Source organism: Pongo pygmaeus, chromosome 20, assembly GCF_028885625.2.
Source record: "Pongo pygmaeus isolate AG05252 chromosome 20, NHGRI_mPonPyg2-v2.0_pri, whole genome shotgun sequence".
Taxonomy (NCBI): domain Eukaryota; kingdom Metazoa; phylum Chordata; class Mammalia; order Primates; family Hominidae; genus Pongo; species Pongo pygmaeus.
In genome coordinates this window covers 16,769,198-16,783,701 of record NC_072393.2, presented here as the reverse complement: position 1 = coordinate 16,783,701, position 14,504 = coordinate 16,769,198, and the positions used below count along the sequence as shown (strand labels likewise).

At 51.4% G+C, this 14,504-nt stretch overlaps 1 protein-coding gene across 6 annotated transcripts in view; it reads left to right on the top strand.

Annotated features, from left to right (window-relative positions):
- The window catches only part of EPS15L1 (epidermal growth factor receptor pathway substrate 15 like 1), a 117,141-nt gene that overhangs the window by 101,170 nt on the left and 1,467 nt on the right, over positions 1-14,504 (top strand). For 2 of the 6 annotated variants that reach the window (XM_054465873.2, XM_063658749.1), the window contains one exon: positions 9,213-9,418. The exons of 3 other annotated variants lie outside the window; for them this stretch is intronic. In XM_054465873.2, coding sequence (XP_054321848.1) covers positions 9,213-9,418 — 206 coding nt within the window. Of the gene's footprint in view, positions 1-9,212; positions 9,632-14,504 lie in introns of those variants that run through there. One more of the 6 variants, XM_054465879.2, reaches the window with a different exon arrangement.

The following is a 14,504-nucleotide window of genomic DNA, read 5'->3' as shown; positions in this document are numbered from 1 at the left end:
TTAAAAATGGCATCTCCATTTGAACCCTGCGGTTAGCACCTCAGCCTTGAACTTAACTACTTCAATTTCGTTCCCACGATGATCTCAGAGAGATAATCCGGTGGGTACATGTGAAATTCTACAATGGGACAAGTGGTTCCACCATCTCGAGGGGCCTGGAAAATTCTGGCACTTGCCTGCCAGCCAGGATGGGGAGGGTGTCCCAAGGAGCCTAAAACGGCCAACCAGGTGGAGTCCCTCTTTCCTGCCCACGCCCCCATCCCCCAGCACTGCTGTGTTCAAGGAAGCTTCAGAGCTTCCGTCTGAGCCCTCTGGAAGGTCTGTCTTAGGGCTGGGTGGGACCCGCTGACGGTGCCAAGGAACGGCCCCACTCTGAGAGGGAGGAATGTCAGCCTTGTATGTTTAAACTGACTGCAGGCAGATTGCCGTTTGGAGCACTTTCTGTTCTGTAAAGACCACTGCGTTTGAAAATAGAAGCATTTGCCTTCCTGGGCACACTGTACCCAGAGGCGGATCCAGGGAGTGTCGTGTGACTCGGTTATCATCTGGCGTTCAGTGGGTGCAAATGCTGGGGCCTGGGGGGCTGCAGGGTGGGGTGCAGGCCCAGAGTGGCTGGGCTCCCACCCCAGCATCTGAGTATAGGTGTGAACAGACGGGAGCCATCGCCCTGGGGACATCGGGTGTACCTGCCTCCAGGACACCTCAACCCCTTGCTTGGCAGAGGCTCCACCTGAGGGAGGTGAGGGCCAGGGCAGATGCCTCAGAAGGGGGCTCTGGCTGCAGCTCTGGGCACCGCCTCCCTGCTTTTCTGGCGGGGTGAATATGGCCCCTCATCTTTCATCTCTCCTATTCAAAGCCCTGAGTCAATGCCCCTCGCCTGCCACTGCTAACTGCAAAATATCACATGCACTCGGGCAACAGGGAATCTGGCCATAAAGAGAGCAAAAGTGTCTCCCACCATGGGAGCTCCTGGTGGGCTCTGCGCCTCACTTCCTCCCCTCCCAGGGGCTCTTTGGGTCCTTTCATGCATGAACCCTAACCAGCTCTCAGACTCGCTGCATGGCGTTCTCAGGGATCTTGTTACATGTGGGCAAGGCGCCTTCCTACCCTTTGCAGAGGTGGCGTCTGCGACATTGGCACTCTCCGTAGGGAGGAACAAAGCTGGGCCCCCTTGCCCTGTCAGGGCTCCCCGTGCCTGGCTCATGCATAGATAGCATCTCTCCCTGGAAATCCCCCCAGAGGATGGGGCTGACACCCAGGGGTGTTCACGCAGGGTATGTCAAAGGTGCCTGCCAGAGAACAAATGCGAATTTTCAAAGAAGCCAGAATTGTGACACCTGCCAGTCTGCATTATTTTTGTCATGAAGACTGGCTTGTGATTTGTAAATTCATTTCCAAATCACATACCCCACCCTACACACACACACACACACACACACACACACACACACACACACACACACACACACACACACACACACACACACACACACACACACACACACACACACACACACACACACACACACACACACACACACACTTTTTTATTCCAGGGCTGGTGCAGCCCTTGCCTGGCAGGTTTTATGTAAATGTCATGGGAGCCTTTTGTGGTAACCTCTAGAAAATTGTTATTTCTCACTTCAAATTATATTAGCCTTTTGAGGACCCCAAAGCACAGCACCTTTTCCCCCCTTTCTTCTTCTTTTAATGGCAAGATGAGGCCATAGCCATCGGGTTCAACAGCCCCCTGCCCACCTCACACACCTCACAGGGCAGGAAAACACAGTGGCCAGCAGTGGCTCGTAGTAAATATTTGTTCAGCTTTTCTCAACAGTTCAGAACGAAACCTCATCCTGTTCCCTTCAATGCATGAAGCAGATTTTCTCAAAATTCGGTAAATATTTTTAGTGGAAAATCTCAACGCTGCGATCGCAGGGACCTCAGATTCTTATCTCCCAGGGCTGTGCTGCTTGACACAGCTTTGATCTAAGGCAGAGCGTGCGCGGGGCTGGTGCCTGCAGGACTCCCAGCCTGCAGGTCCCTTACGTGGTCCCATGTGTCACATTGTAAAAAAACGAACTCCCCTCATGTGTCTTAGATGGGAGCCAGAGGAAGACGTTGACGTGTGTTGGGGAAAAGCACTCTTTCAAGACAAGTCCCCGAGCAGTGATGAATTTTAGAACCTATACTGTTTTCTTTCTCCCCATTGCCCGCAGCTAAGCTTTTTTTCTGGCAGGATGGGGAGGGAGGAATAAGACATGTCAGTGGCCTTGGATGAGCTCTGCTGGAGTGGTGCCCCGCCCGGGCCACTGCTCTCCTAGGCAGTGTGACTCTCAGAAACCTGGCAGTTGTATGGGCATCTGTGTTGTGTAGGATGAATGACAGTTGTGGTTGTGTGGGATCACCTGTTGTGTAGGGTGAGTGACAGTTGCATAGGTGTCTGTGTTGTGTAGGGTGAGTGATGGTTTTGTGGGATCACCTGTTGTGTAGGGTGAATGACAGTTAGGTGGGTGTCTGTGTTGTGTAGGGTGAATGATGGTTTTGTGGGATCGCCTGTTGTGTGGAATGAATAACAGTTGTGTGGGTGTGCATGTTGTGCAGGATGAACGAGAGATGTGTGGGATCACCTGTTGTGTAGGGCAAATGACAATTGTGTGGGTCTCTGTGTTCTGTAGGATGAATGACAATTGTGTGGGCATCCTCTGTTGTGTAGGATGAATGGGAGTTGTGTGAGTGTCCATATTGTGCAGGATGAATGACAGTTGTGTGGCCATCTCCTGTTGTGTAAGATCAATGATGCTTGTGCATGTGTGTCCCCTGTTGTGTAGGATCAATGATGCTTGTGTGTGTGTGTCCCCTGTTGTGTAGGATCAATGATGGTTGTGTGTGTGTGTGTCCACTGTTGTGTAGGATCAGTGATGCTTGTGTGTGTGTGTCCCATTGTGTAGGATCAATGATGGTTGTGTGTGTGTGTCCACTGTCGTGTAGGATGAGTGACAGTTGTGTGATCGTTCTGTGTTGTATAGGATAATAGCGAAGGTGGGCAGCTTCCCTGACCACAAACCCTTGTTTTGTATTTTTTTGTTTTCTTTTTGTTTTTGTATTTATCTCTCATCTGCAGAACTGCATTTTCCAAGTACAGCACTGAACTGAACTGTATAAATAGAACCTAGCCAGTGTCAAACCGTATAAATAGAACCTAGCCAGGATCAAACACACACACACACACTCTCTCTCTCTCACTCTCATGTTTATTACTAATATTTTTATTAATCAGATTGATTGAGACCCTACCTCACCTGAACCTTTTATTCTCCTCCTCAGCAAAAAATTTAAACCAAGAGAGTTTCCTTTCCAAGGTTTTTATAGCATTCACCGTTTTTATGGTTTGCAATTGTATATTTCTATTCAATTTTTTGTTTGTTTGTTTGTTTTTTGTTTTGGGTTTTTTTTTGTTTTTTTTTGTTTTTTTGCACCCAGCTCTTGAGGATGCTTTTAAGCGGAGGGCTTCCTGCAAAGCAAGCTAGAAAAGTCAGAACCTTGAAAAACTTTGCTGACCAAGAACGCTAGTGCAGCAGAGCCAGCCCCATCACAGCCCCGATCCCGGGTGCTAGGGGTGTGCGCAGCCTCGAGAAGAAGCTTGAGAAATAGGAGAATTAAAGAAATTTCTATCAGGGTGGAGCCGGCCACCAAGTTTTTTTTTTTTTTTTTTTTTTTTAACAGCACACACTGTGGTAAACCATTTGGTTCATATTGTTTTTGCTAAAGTCAGTCCTGTGTGTGGTTTCGGTACACCGCTTGGGTAACTGTTGAAACTGCTGTGGTTTGAAAATAAGTTCTATTTTGCCTTTTCTTCAGTCTTGTATCCCTTGCCCCCTGTTAATGAAGTCTCCCTGCGGTAGGCAGTCAGCACACCCAAGAGGGTCTTTAATTTCATTTGTCTTTATTCACTGCCATCTGCTGTGGTCCCCGGTAGTTCCCGCTGCAAATATCTAGGATTGATGGCATCAAACCAGGTGCCAGGATGATGCCTGGCACCTGGTTTGATGCCATCATTCCCAAATGTTTCTATACCAACTTTTTAGGGTTTTGTTTTCGTGATTTCCATCCCCTTTTCTGAAATGCGCATCAGGAAAGCTCTCTCCTTGCTCATGTTTTCTGGAGCCCAGAAAAAGTATAAAACCCTGGCGTGGGTGCGCGTGGCAGCTTTTGCTTCAGGGCCTGGAGGCAGATTAAAGTTACTTTGTCACGTTTGAGATAAGCTATACCTCACAAAATCGGAAAAAACGATTAAGGAGTTAGCAGAAGTGGTTACATAAAAGCAGGAACTAGACCTAGAAGGTTTGAAAAATACAGCCGCTAAAAATAAATCGCTGAGCAAAAGTGGGAAGTTTGGGCCGAGGGCCGTGGCCCTGCAGTGATGCCGGGGGGTTTCTTTGCTCAAAGCCTCCAGTCATCAGCAAGGTCGAGAGCTGGACTGGGCGCTCGGCTGACCTCGCACGTGTCAGGTCCAAAATCACCTCTCTTGCCAAAGCACAAACACTAACAACTGAGAAAAAAACCGTTGTTGTTGTTGTTGATTTTCCTTCTGAAAACGAGAGGCCAGCAGTTGATGTGCCCTGGTTTCATATTACCATAGTCATGATTTCTAAATAACAACGGTTTCGGCAACAGAGCAAAACCAGGCACAGGCAGTTCTTGGTGTGAACGAAGCTTTTCATCTTTCCGAACATCTCTTTGCGCATCAGAAACCTCAGCTTGAAATGGTAGCAGGCAGAATTCTTAACCACTCCTCCCAAAAACCAATTTCTTTTTTTTAAACCCCCCAAACCAAGGGAGGAAGATCTTCATTGAAAAGAAGAAGGAAAGCAGCTCAAAAATGACTGATTTATTTGAACCTTCTGTACCGTGGCGGTCGCTCTTGGGGGCCTGGCTGGGGCGTCCTCCGTTTACACCGCCCTCCACATACTTGCAGATCTGCCTCGGGTGATCATTCCCTGCAGGAACGGCTTTGAGAAATCAAGCAGTGTCCACCCTGGACTTGCTGCCCGTCCCAGGGAGCTACACCGTGTCCTGGGACTTTGAGCTTCTCCCCCGGAAACACTTACTGTTTCCTCTGCTAGAATCTTGCTATTTGATCCATATCACATAGGTATTCGAGGAAAAATCAAATACCCCAGCATGCACAGTAACATTGCTGTTTCCTGCAAACCAGGAAGGGCAGATGCCTTTATTCCCTTCTCGCTCCCCAGGGTGTTGCTCCAAAGGGCCCCAGGTCCCTGGAGAGCCGTGGAATCTGTAACAGGTGGCACCTGGTTCACCAGGACCTCCTGAAGCCCACTGTGTGCCGAGCCCTGGGCTGGAGGGCACCAGGGACATGGGGCGGTATTGGCTGGCATTTGTGGTATGCTGGGCCCGCTTTTCACAGAGCTGACCCTCGGCTGTGCCAGAGGCCAGTGCCACGGGAAGCAGAGTGGTGAGGGACCCTGGAAGAGGGGGGGCTTTCCCGTGGAAGGAGAGGCTGGGCAGAAGCAGGCAGGGGCTCAAGGGACTGGCTGAGGTCACTGTCCCTATCCCCTGCAAACCCACAGGCTGGGGTGCAGGACACTGTCACACTGTCCCCCAGGGTGCCCCTGCCGGTGGCTTTGGTGGCTCCCTGCTCACACTTGCTCTATCTCAGCCTAAGCAGCAGACATGGATTGTCCCACAGTTCTAGAGGCTCAAAGGCCAAGTTCAAGGTGCCAGTGGGGTTGGTTTCTTCTGAGGCCTCTCCTTGGCCTGGCGCATCTTCATATGGGTGTTCTGTGTGTAGATCTGTGTCCTAAGCTCTTTCAGTGAAGACAGTCATTGATCCTTTGACTTCATTTTAACTCAGTTACCCCTTTAAATATGCTATCTTCAAGTATGGTCATATTCTAAGGCACAGGGGTTAGGACTTGAACATATGAACAATTGTTGGGGGGACACAGCAATTTGTTTGGATTAAGAAACAGGCTGAGGGGGGTGGCCACCATGCCCCACACCATCTTCCAGGGCCACTCCCAGCCCCAGGGCTTGGCTGCAGAGCTGAACACAGGCATGATGGGGAAGGGGCTGCCATTTCTTCCCTGAGAAGGCCACCGCCTGTGATGGCATTCCAGTTGGGAGTGCCTTCCAGGCAGAGGGACAAGGCATAGCCAGGAAAGAAGCCCTGGGTTTGGGGGTTCCTGGGGAAGGAGGTGCCACCTGGACAAGACTGGGGTGTCATCCCCAAGCGGGAGAAGCCCTCAAGCAGTCTGGGCAGGGTGCTGGGACCCACCTGTGTTAAGAGGCCACTTTGCTGGGTGGGTTTGGCTCACAGGGAAGGGAGCCGAGCTGGTGGGCAGCCAATAGGGAGACGAGGCTTCTAGGGACAGGAGGGTGGAGGTGAGGGGCCCTCGCCCACCCTCCATCCTGCTCAGGAGCCCTAGGGAGCCCCCTCTGCTCCAGTGGACAGCCTGGGGCTCACAGGAAGCTGAGCAGGCCTCACTTGACCCCCTCCCGCCAGAGCTGCCTGCCTGTCCCTTAGGAGAGGGAACGGGGCAACTCCAGGAGACCCGGCAGCGAGGCCTTGGCTTACCATTGGCTCATGCCTGGGACCAGGAGTGGCCCTGCATGGGAGGCAGTCTCGAGGTGCGGGTGTGAGGCAGTTCCTCAAGGCCAGCAGAACCAGCCCGGGGGCTGCGGGCTGGGCCAGATCACCCTGCTCTCTGCAGCCCCGGGGAGGTCGGGGGTAGGAGGAGGCTGCAGTAGAGCTGAAGGTGGGAGGGGCATCTGGGGATAGAGAAAGGGAGACACCTAGAAAGCTCCGGTGTGGGGACTGCCCTGAGCAGCAGGCGCTGTTGGAAGGGGAGGGGCCACATTCCTGTCCTGCCCGCGTGGGCTGGGCACTGCTCCTCTAGGGAAGGGGCTCCAGCATGGCTTGCCCACAAGTTTTGGCAAAGATAGGCCCCTTCCAGATCCCAGGGCCCCCTTTGCTAACTGGGCCTTGGGGCTGACAGTGAATGGATTTGAGGCCACAGGAGGAGACTGATACCAGGCCTCGACCTCCCCTCCTTCTCATCCATGTGAGTCCTAATAGAGCCCAGGACAGCTCGCCCTCCAACCCTGAGGAGGAACCTCTTAGATGGACTCACACAGACAAGGAGTCTGGAAGGATCTCCCGCAGCTGGTGGCCAGAGGTCAGCTAAGGATGCGACGGCGACCCTGGTGGAACCCTGTGGGACAGGCGGAGGCAGACAGGCAGGTCGCAAGGGTGGGCTGCCGGGGAGTTTGTCTCCGAGTCCTTCTGTGCAAACCGTGGGAAGGAAGACTGTTTTTCCTTGAATATGCAAAAAGAAAGCAGCAGTCCTTATGCTGGCCCAGAACTGCTGGTTGAGAGAAAAGTGAATTTCCGTTTCCAGAAGTAGGGCTACAGGCAAGGTGGGGCTATAGGCCAGGTTCTCACTGGCCCATGCTGGGCACAGTGGTGCAGGACACTGAGTGGGAGCAGACTCCTGGGACCCCAGGAATGTCACCTTGTTTGGTGCCCTCCTTCTCATTTCCACTTCACAGATAAGGAAACCGAGGCCAGCTGGGAGGAGGCACTTTCCCTTGCCGAGGCCCAGAGCTAAAGGCGGCAGATGGGGGCTGTAGCCTCGGAGCCCACAAGGACACCTGGGGCCTCAAAAATGAGGACTGGGATGGCTGATCTGCTGGGGGAACAGAGGGAGCAGCTTTAGATCTGGGCATGGAGAGGGACCGAGGCTGGCCTGTGCGGGCTCGTTCTACCGGATGACGAAGGCAGGTGTCCCAGGCTCAGGAGGTGGACGGGGCAGGTGTGGCTGGAGGTGCAGCCAGAGATCCCAGGTCAACCCTGGAGGGACAGGCAGTTCCTGGTTTCTTCTAAACATTAGCTTCGAAACTTCCAGAGTTAACACACTGGAATCCTGTTGCATATTATTGAGCTTCCAGTCTGGGGTGCTGCATGGACCACATTGAATGCCCAGGGACTCCATTGGGCAGATAGAGGGGTGTCAGGAGCATGGAGTCAGCCCAGCTGGCCTGCAAACTGCAGATACTGGAAGGCCTGTCAGGTGGGACCTCCCGTCACCAGGCAGATCTTAACAGGCCTCTGCTTCTTGGTGGAATGTTCTGGTACATTGGCAGGACGCATTGGGAAAAGCTACCTGTCCTCAGGCCATGTCCCCCACACAGTCTCATTTTCCTCCACTTCTGAACACTTCTCTCCCACCTCCCTGCCAAGATATACCTTGCTGGGACCAGGCATCCTGGAGTTCCCCGCTTGGCAGAAGCCCAGAAAGGCCGAGATAAACCCTGCCCCTTGGAGTCACCAACACCAGAGGGACAGAAGTGGGGGCTAAAAAAGAACTTAAGGCCAGGTGCAGTGGCTCATGCCTGTAATCCCAGCACTTTGGGAGGCTGAGGCGGGCAGATGACTTGAGGCTAGGAGTTCGAGGCTAGCCTGGGCAACATGGCAAAATCCCATCTCTGCTAAAAATACAAAAATTAGCCACGCATGGTGGCTCATGCCTGTAGGAGGCTGAGGTGGGAGGATCGCTTGGGCCCTGGAGGCCAAGGCCACAATGAGCCATGATTGCACCACTGCATTTTAGCCCAGGTAACAGAGCGAGAGACTGTCTCCAAAAAAAAAAAAAAAGAACTTAAACCTCAGCATGGCAGAGCTGTGTCTGCAGACCCTTATAACTAACACGCCTAATAACCATACCACGTTGTGAAACTAATCCCTCCTTTTCATTTGCAAGTAACTCTTCCCCCGCCCTTTTTTTTTTTTTTTTACTGTTAGAAGCTTGCAGTGTATTTTTCTGCTCAGCCATGATTTTTTAAATTAGTATGTTAATAAATGTCTTGGCGTGCTAAAATGAATCTGTTTGAAACGTACCTGCATGCAAACTATTCTAGGACAACTCAAGTTTTAGCTGCTCTGTGTGCGTTGTGTATGGGAGTCATCTGAAGTGTTTTTCCTGTGTTGTTCACAACCCGTTAAGCCCCTGGGATAAAGCTGATTAAAACTGGGATTCCCCAGGGTACCCCTGTCCAGCCTGTTAGCCCAGTTCCAAGCTCTTCCCAGAGAAGCGCCCCGGGCTTGTGCCCACCAGCATTCGCTCTGTCCGGGTGAGTAACTCATATTTCTTTCTTTCTCCTTTTTTTTTTTCTCCTAAACTTTCCAGGTAAAAGTACACCTGTAAGCCAGCTTGGTTCCGCAGACTTTCCCGAGGCCCCCGATCCATTCCAGCCACTCGGGGCTGACAGCGGCGACCCGTTCCAAAGTAAAAAGGGGTTTGGGGACCCGTTTAGTGGAAAAGACCCATTTGTCCCCTCCTCTGCAGCTAAACCTTCTAAGGCCTCTGCCTCGGGCTTTGCAGACTTCACCTCTGTAAGTTGAGTCCTCCGCCTCCGGGCCACCCCCCTCCCTTCCACTTGCAGCTTCCCTGGGATTTTTGTCTCCTTTTAAAGGCAAACCTCCCAGCTTCTTTAGCCTCTTGGTACCTCACACTCTCTGTCCCTCGCGTTATTTATTCTACACTGCCACTTCTGTAAGAAAAACAGTTTCTCAATAAAAAACAAAAGAGCCGCGGTTTGGATGCTCTATCATAAGGGCACGTTTTCTTCCAGCAGGGAGGCGGGACCTATCTGTCCTTCACGGTAGATTCTTTGTATTATTTCTGTCGCACCGAGGCTGTTGTGTTCACTGGTTTTTGGAAGCCAAGATGTCAAACACTTCTGAAGTATGAAAAGAAGATTGCAAAAGTTACATTAGGGTTCTGCTGTCCCCAAAAAGCCCTTTGTGCACAAGTTCTCACAGTCCCGCCCCATGCATTTTGTGCCACAAGTACAAATTGAAGCACTTCAGGCAGATCGCACCAGGGAAGAGCAATTTGAAGTTGTTTTTTTTTTTAAAGCTTTTAAATTTCAGTTACCAGCTCCAATGAAAAAAAGAAATCCAGTCTAGAACAGCCACTCTGAAAGCCAAAACAAAAAGAGCTCAAAAAAGCTGTTGAGCAAAGTTAAGTGCCTTTTCGGAAGCAAATCCCGGGATTTTGAAAGCCTGGCTTTGTTTTTCTCTGTGTGAAAAAATATTCCAGATTGTAACATGCCGTCGCTTCAAGGAGTTTTTAGTAGCTTCCTTGATACATGAAAATCTTGTTCTCTGAAAGCTTCAGGTGTTGTCTTCCCAGAATTGGTTTCACTGTGTGTGATGCACTCGCTTTCTTCCTTTGGGCTTGTTAGTTCCTTCATCATTAGGTGTGAGACGTGTTATTTAGAGATGCTTCGACTCCTGGGATGGCTCTTTGAACACAAGCCCTGCCATGTCAATGCACAGAAAGCACCCGATTTGTTTCTGAGCCATCTTGATGATGTCTACCATACACAGCTATCCTATGGCTTATTTATCAATTTATTTATTTTGGTGACAGGGGCTTGCTGTGTTGCCCAGGCTGGTCTGCATTGGCGTGATCAGAGCTCACTTGTAACCTCGAATTCCTGGGCTCAAGCGATCCTCCTGTCTTGGCCTCCTGAGTAGCTGGGACGACAGGTGTGCAACACCACGCAAGGCTAATTTTTAATTTTTTTTTTGTAGAGATAGGGTCTTGCTGTGTTGCCTGGGCTGGTCTGGAACTCCTGGCCTCAAGCGATCCTCCCACCTTGAAGTACTGGGGTTACACGTGACTGGCCCGTGTGACTTATTTAAATCGCCCAAGACCCTGACCTGTTTCTGGCTCTTGGTGACCTATAAATATTTTACAACTGCAGTGAGTTTGATTTTGTTGACCCTAGATGCGCACTGGGGGTCTATACAAAATGGTGACATTGTTAATAAAAGCCAGAAACAAAACCTGCTTTATCTAGAGTTTCTTGAATAGCCCTTCATTTATTTTCTGGTGGAAAAATATTAAATGCTGATTTAAAAAAAACAGAGCTCTTCACACATGACTCAGGTACTCGTACTCTGTCTTGGGTAGGGAAGAGTTAGGTAAGTGGGGTGAACGGCAGCTTGAAGAAATGACTGTTCTCTTTCTGAAATTCATAGTTCTATTTCCTGTGACCCCAACCCCCAAAGGTCTCGTTTTTTCGAAAAGCATAAAAAAAAAAAAAAAAAAAAAAAAAAACCCAAAGGTTTCAAGGTGTCATTTGGCTTAGCATTTCTGGTAGTTCCAGAGCAATTGTTAACTTCAGTTTTAAAATAGCGCCAGCCGTTTTATCACCCTCATCTCCTGGTGGGAAAGCAAATTCCACCCAGGCCTGGGTGCAGCCCTGCTGTTTTCTGTTTTATTTTTTTTTCCTAATTTTTTAGTTTTTACATTTTCAGAGATGAGTCTTGGTCTGTTGCCCAGGCTGGAGTGCAGTGGTGCAGTCACAGCTTCACTGCAGCCTTGACCTCCTGGGCTCAAGCAATCATCCCGCCTCAGCCTCCCATGTAGCTGGGACCTCAGGCGCGCACCACCACATCTGGCTAATTTTAAAATGTTCTGATAGAGACAAGGTCTCACTTTACTACCCAGTCTGGTCTTTGAACTCTGGGCTCAAATGATCCTCCTGCCTCGGGCTCCCAAAGTGTTGGGATTACAGCCATGAGCCCCTGTGCCCGGCCTGTTTTCTGTTTAAAATCACTTTTCCCACTGCAAATACCCCAGTTTTTTCCAGAGGAAATTATCAGATAGTGTACTTCAGCCACTCTGAAGGGATGGGGTGAGTGAAGACAGGACCCTTAATTGTTTTTGTTTGTCCCCTTGGGTTGTATCATTGTCTAAAATCATCCATAACCAGCTCTCCTCTGGGGACTCAAGATGACGTCTCTCCATGTTCACGGCATTCGGGGGCTCAGCGGATCAGCCGGTGGTTTCTGGGTTCACTGGATCTTGACTATTTGTGCTAACTTAGAAGAGGGCACAGCTGCTTCCTCTGGTTTGAATGATTCCACTTCCCTGAGCAAATGCCAAGAGGGCTGTCTGACTGCCCGGCAGATTGGCAGCGTGACTCTTTCAGCGTGGACGTTCTGAGACTGCTGTTCAGGGCACGTTTTTACCGTGCAGGAGCAGCCCAGTCCATGTTGGCAGTCAGGGGGGCCCAGGTCACCCGCACCTCACTTGTGAAGGTGGTGCCCTGGCGGTGCCTCTCCAGAACCCTCTAATTTACAAGCCCCAAATTTCCATCAATGGGTTATTTGCGTGTGTGGCTGTTCCCGGGAAACCTCTTCCCTCTCTGGTATTTCTTTAAAAGCAGGCCTTTCTGTCTCAGGTAAATGTGTGTATTAGGAAGTGGCATTTCTAGGTTAGCAGAACGGTTCTTTTGGAAGTTCGCATTAAGAGTAGTGTAAATACCAGATCAGCTAGGCCGTGCTTTGAATTATTGAAGGAGTTGGATGCAATTTCAATGTCAGAGTAAGTGAATGAATGGGAAGTGGCTAGGCGTGTCCTGCACATGGTGGGGTGGACGTGCCATCAGACACCTTGGAGCGCCAGTGAGGACAGGTGCCGGGTGCCTCCCGGGGCCATCCCATCACCCAGCGTGCCGAGCTGTCTGAACTGCGGATTTCCAAGAGGCTGCTGAAATGAACCACTTATTTGCTTCTGAAAATGAACTGCATCCTGAGTGGGCAGGTGTCGGCGAGGGTGGTGTCATGCCCCTACGGTGTCTCGGTTCCATGGTAATGCCAGAGGGAAGCAGAAATCAGAGCCAGTGTGTTTCCCAGCCGCTGTTGGTTTTGCATCGGCCACACCCACAGACATCCAGATTCTGGCCCGTGTGACCCACCCAGATACAAGAACTAGAAGGTGGCCCCATCCAGGGCTGAGACAGCAGACACAGAGGGAGCTGCGGAGTCCCCTTTCAGGAGAGCTCTCCCAGGCCTCACAGCCCAGCGTGCCTCCTAAGTGCATACAGACCTCACCAATGCAAGTCTCCACAGTGGATTCGTGAGCTGGCCTTGAACCAGTCGACTCTGAAGGCACCGGGAACTTTCCTACTGACACCTTTCATTTGGAAACACAGACCCCTCAAGGGAAGGTGCTTCAGTGACACTCTGTGACACGGGGGCTCAGCGGGGCCAAAGGCGGCCAGGGGGCTGTGGTTCAGACCCAGCAGGCCGGTTACTTGGCCGTTCCAGGCTTTGATTTGGATCCGGGCGAACATTGCCGTCAGCTCCCACCCACCCTGTCCTCAAGGCTGGTGGAGGGTGAGGTCCCCGTCAGCCGCGCTGTCTCCCTCCCACTGTTGTCAGCAGCACCATGGAATAATTTCCACCTGCACTTGTTGGTTTTTCCTTATTTTTCTCCCCATGAGGTGTTGGAAAATTCCCCAAACTGGGGCGGGGGGGACGCTTATCTGTGCCCATGGCAGTGACACAATGGTGGGGAGGGAGTCTGACCTGGAGACTCATCAGACCCCCAAGTGTTTAGCTGGGCAGTGCCTCTTTAAGAAGTCAAGACTTAGCCCTTCCTCCCAGAGACATCTTTTCTTGATACTGACACTCCGCCTGTCCCCCATCTGGGTCCTGAGGCCAGCTAGAGGGAGGCCTCCAGGGCTCCGCATCCCCCTCACTGCCACATCTGCCTCCCAACCAGGTTTCTTGCATTTACCCGCTCCTGCACCTGACCCAGTCCCCCCAGCCCTGCCATCTGGCCCTCATCTCTCCTGCTTCCCGCTCATGCCACCATCAAGCCGTGAAATATCCAGACGCTGCCAATCTGATCACCCAACTCGCTCGCCCACGGAGCCTCCATGGGGAAATCCCAGCTCCTTCCTGGGGCCCACGAGCCCCTCCTCAGTCTGGCTTATCCCACTCCATGCTTCATCCTGGCAACCCCAAGGTCGGGCACTGAGCCTCACACCCAGAACCTCGCAGGGACGCATCCTCCCTGTCAGTTTCAGCCGGTATCCCGCTCCCCACAGGCCTGGGGGGGAAAAAGTCTAGAGTGTGAGCCACCCCTTCCCTGGCCTCAGTGTCCCCAGCTGTCAGAGGGACGAGATGACAGTGGGCCCACCCCCAGGTTGTCACGCAGACCTAGTGCTGCGTGTGGTGGAGAGGCCGTGAGTGTTCCTGTGTGCTTCCTTCTCCCACCTTCCTGGGGGAGTCTGCAGGGCCCTCCTTGAGAGCCTAGGTCCTTGGGTCCTGGATCGTTCTAGGATTGTTTGTATATTTCTGTTTCCAAGGGTGCCTGGGGAAGAGCCACTGCGCATGTTATCTTTGGTGTTACTCCAGTGTTGAGCAGAGAGCTGGTCAGAGGCAGTGCATCGCAGAGAGATGTTAATAAGGGAATCTTTTGAATCCCTAAGCGGCAGCCGCTTTCCTGAGGGGGCCGATGATGCCAGTGACCTCTCAGGGAAGTCTGGGACATGGGGACCCACCCTGGGAGAGGAGCTTGTGGGATGTGGCTTTTCTTTTCATGCCTAAAGTACTTTAAGTTGTTTGAAATCACCTATCTCAGCATCAAGATGGTTTTCTCCCTTTTTTAAGTTTT